Source organism: Belonocnema kinseyi, unplaced genomic scaffold, assembly GCF_010883055.1.
Source record: "Belonocnema kinseyi isolate 2016_QV_RU_SX_M_011 unplaced genomic scaffold, B_treatae_v1 SchBZDm_4620;HRSCAF=5020, whole genome shotgun sequence".
Lineage (NCBI taxonomy): Eukaryota > Metazoa > Arthropoda > Insecta > Hymenoptera > Cynipidae > Belonocnema > Belonocnema kinseyi.
In genome coordinates this window covers 1-2,162 of record NW_022876965.1, presented here as the reverse complement: position 1 = coordinate 2,162, position 2,162 = coordinate 1, and the positions used below count along the sequence as shown (strand labels likewise).

Sequence of the window (2,162 nt, the reverse complement as noted above, 5' to 3'; positions counted from 1 at the left end):
TCAAAATAAAGTATTTCCATATAACGGAACAGCTTCAAGCAGAAAGATAATTTTAAGAGATGTGAAACTGACATATGCAAATAAACTGTCAAACTAATAACAGAAATTGAGAGACAAAAACAACGCTAAAAGCGAGAGGAAACATAGGAGCTTCAATGCGAACAGAATTAGTTAATGAATTTAATGAATATCTATTATTATTAAGAACGTATAAAAATGAACTTACCTCTTACAGCATTTAATTTTTTCATATCTAAAGAAGGCCTCTTCACGCTGTTTTTGTATGCGTTACTGGATTCTCCCGTGACACTGCATTGCTCTAAGGTTTCTTCAGAAAAAATTTTTACTGCTATATTTTTAATAAACATTTCCGGCCGTTTAGATTTTCTAAATTTTACAAAATCGTAATAACGCTTTAGTAACCAAATTCCGCCTCCAGCATGAATCTGTAACAAAGCAACATTAAGACCATTAATGCAGTTCTTGAAATAGGTGCACACAGAATGTATTGTTTTGTAATATTTACCTTCTGATTTACAACCTCTACGTAGCCAACCGGTAAAAGTTCGCGACTATTAACTTTGTCTGCGAGGTTTTGTTTCGCCTCTTCATTTACGTTCCGCAACGATTCTACAAAAAGTGCATATACAAATATTAAAATACTTGAAACGAGCCTTTTTAATTAATTTTAATAAATCAGAATAATATTATAATATATTATTAATTATAAACTTTAATTATTTTAAACATCCTTTAATTCTGTATAATTTAGGCCTTTCCCGCTTTTTCTTAGTCAAAGGGAATTTAAATTACAGATGATTTGACGTTTTACCTTTGACGTTGTTTATATCGCTAAATGCGTTTTCTTGATACTTTAAATTTAAAGCTCTAACAGCTCTTAACTCTACTTCTAATTCGAGGATATGTCGTCTTAATATTTTATTTTCTTCTTCTGGCTTTAAATTATGAGACATTAATGGTAAATAACGTTCGCTGTTCTCCGCCTACAAAAGCGTTCAAATTAGGATTAGAATAACAATTAGAGTACATGTAAACACAAATTTCTAAATTGACAATTTGGTTACATAAATATTAAGTCAAAGAAGACATCGCTTTAACGTAGAAAACAACGACAAGTGCCTCACCTCTTTCTGTTCACGGAGCCTGAGAGCTTCCATAAAAAACTCTGCTTTGATATTTTTTAAATTCTGCTTTCCCTTATGTCCTAATTACTTGGAATCCTTATCCTTCATGCTTCCCTCCTTTGCTAAATTTTGTTTTCCATTCTGTCCCATTTCCTTTGATTCCTTAACCTTCCTGCATCCCTCCTCTGTCTGTCTCATTTCCTTTGATTCCTTTTCCTTCCTGCTTTCCTCCTCTGCCTTTTCCTCCGTGCTTTCCTCCTCTGCCTTTTCCACTGCTTCACAGAGCTTGTGAGCTTGCATGAAACACTCTGCTTCAATACTTTTTAAGTTCTGTTTTCCCTTCTGTCCCATTTTCTTTGATTCCTTTTCCTTCCTGCTTTCTTTCTCTGCTAAGTTCTGTTTGTCCTTCAGTCCCACTTCCTTTTCCTTCCTGCTTTTCTCCTCTGCTAAATTCTGTCTTTCCTTCTGTTCCATTTCCTTAGATTCCTTTTTCTTCCTGCTTCCCTCTTCTGACTTTTCCTCCAATTTATTTTCCTGCGTATTTATTTTCTCTATTTTCTCATTTGATTTCTTTTCTGGATTATTTTTGTGTACTCTAGGTGGTGCTTCTTTTGGGTTCAGAAAATGACATTTGTCTCTAACTTTTAAAGTGTGTACCGAGGGAACTACCACCTCATTCTTAATGATGCTTTGTTTTTTTGCGTAAAGAGCATTTTTTTTCTTTGGTTCCTCCAGTCAATGTGGGACGCACCTCTATAAAATAATGATTATTACTCACAGTCTATTCATCGATATAATCCAGAAATCCAGTTTAAATCCGGGATATAATTTTATTGACAGGGAGGTGAGAGATTATAGCTACTGGGAAGACGAGAGTAAAACCTGGGGGGACAAAGTCATATGGGCAAGAATGCACTGTGGTAACATCGGAAAGGCGGGAAATAAAGGTTACTCAGAAGTAAAATAAATGCAGGCTATGCGGGTCACTGCAAGAGAACTTAGAACATATTTTGAACT

At 34.7% G+C, this 2,162-nt stretch overlaps 1 protein-coding gene across 1 annotated transcript; it reads right to left on the bottom strand.

Moving 5' to 3' along the window:
• Positions 1-226: 226 nt before the first annotated feature.
• Positions 227-1,268, bottom strand: LOC117182563 (the record flags this gene model as incomplete). The annotated part of the gene is made up of 4 exons (XM_033375652.1): positions 1,146-1,268; positions 833-1,004; positions 527-630; positions 227-446 (listed from the first exon to the last, which is right to left on the bottom strand). Coding segments are annotated over exons 1-4 (529 nt in total), but the record flags the coding sequence as incomplete, so codon positions are not given.
• Positions 1,269-2,162: the final 894 nt, after the last annotated feature.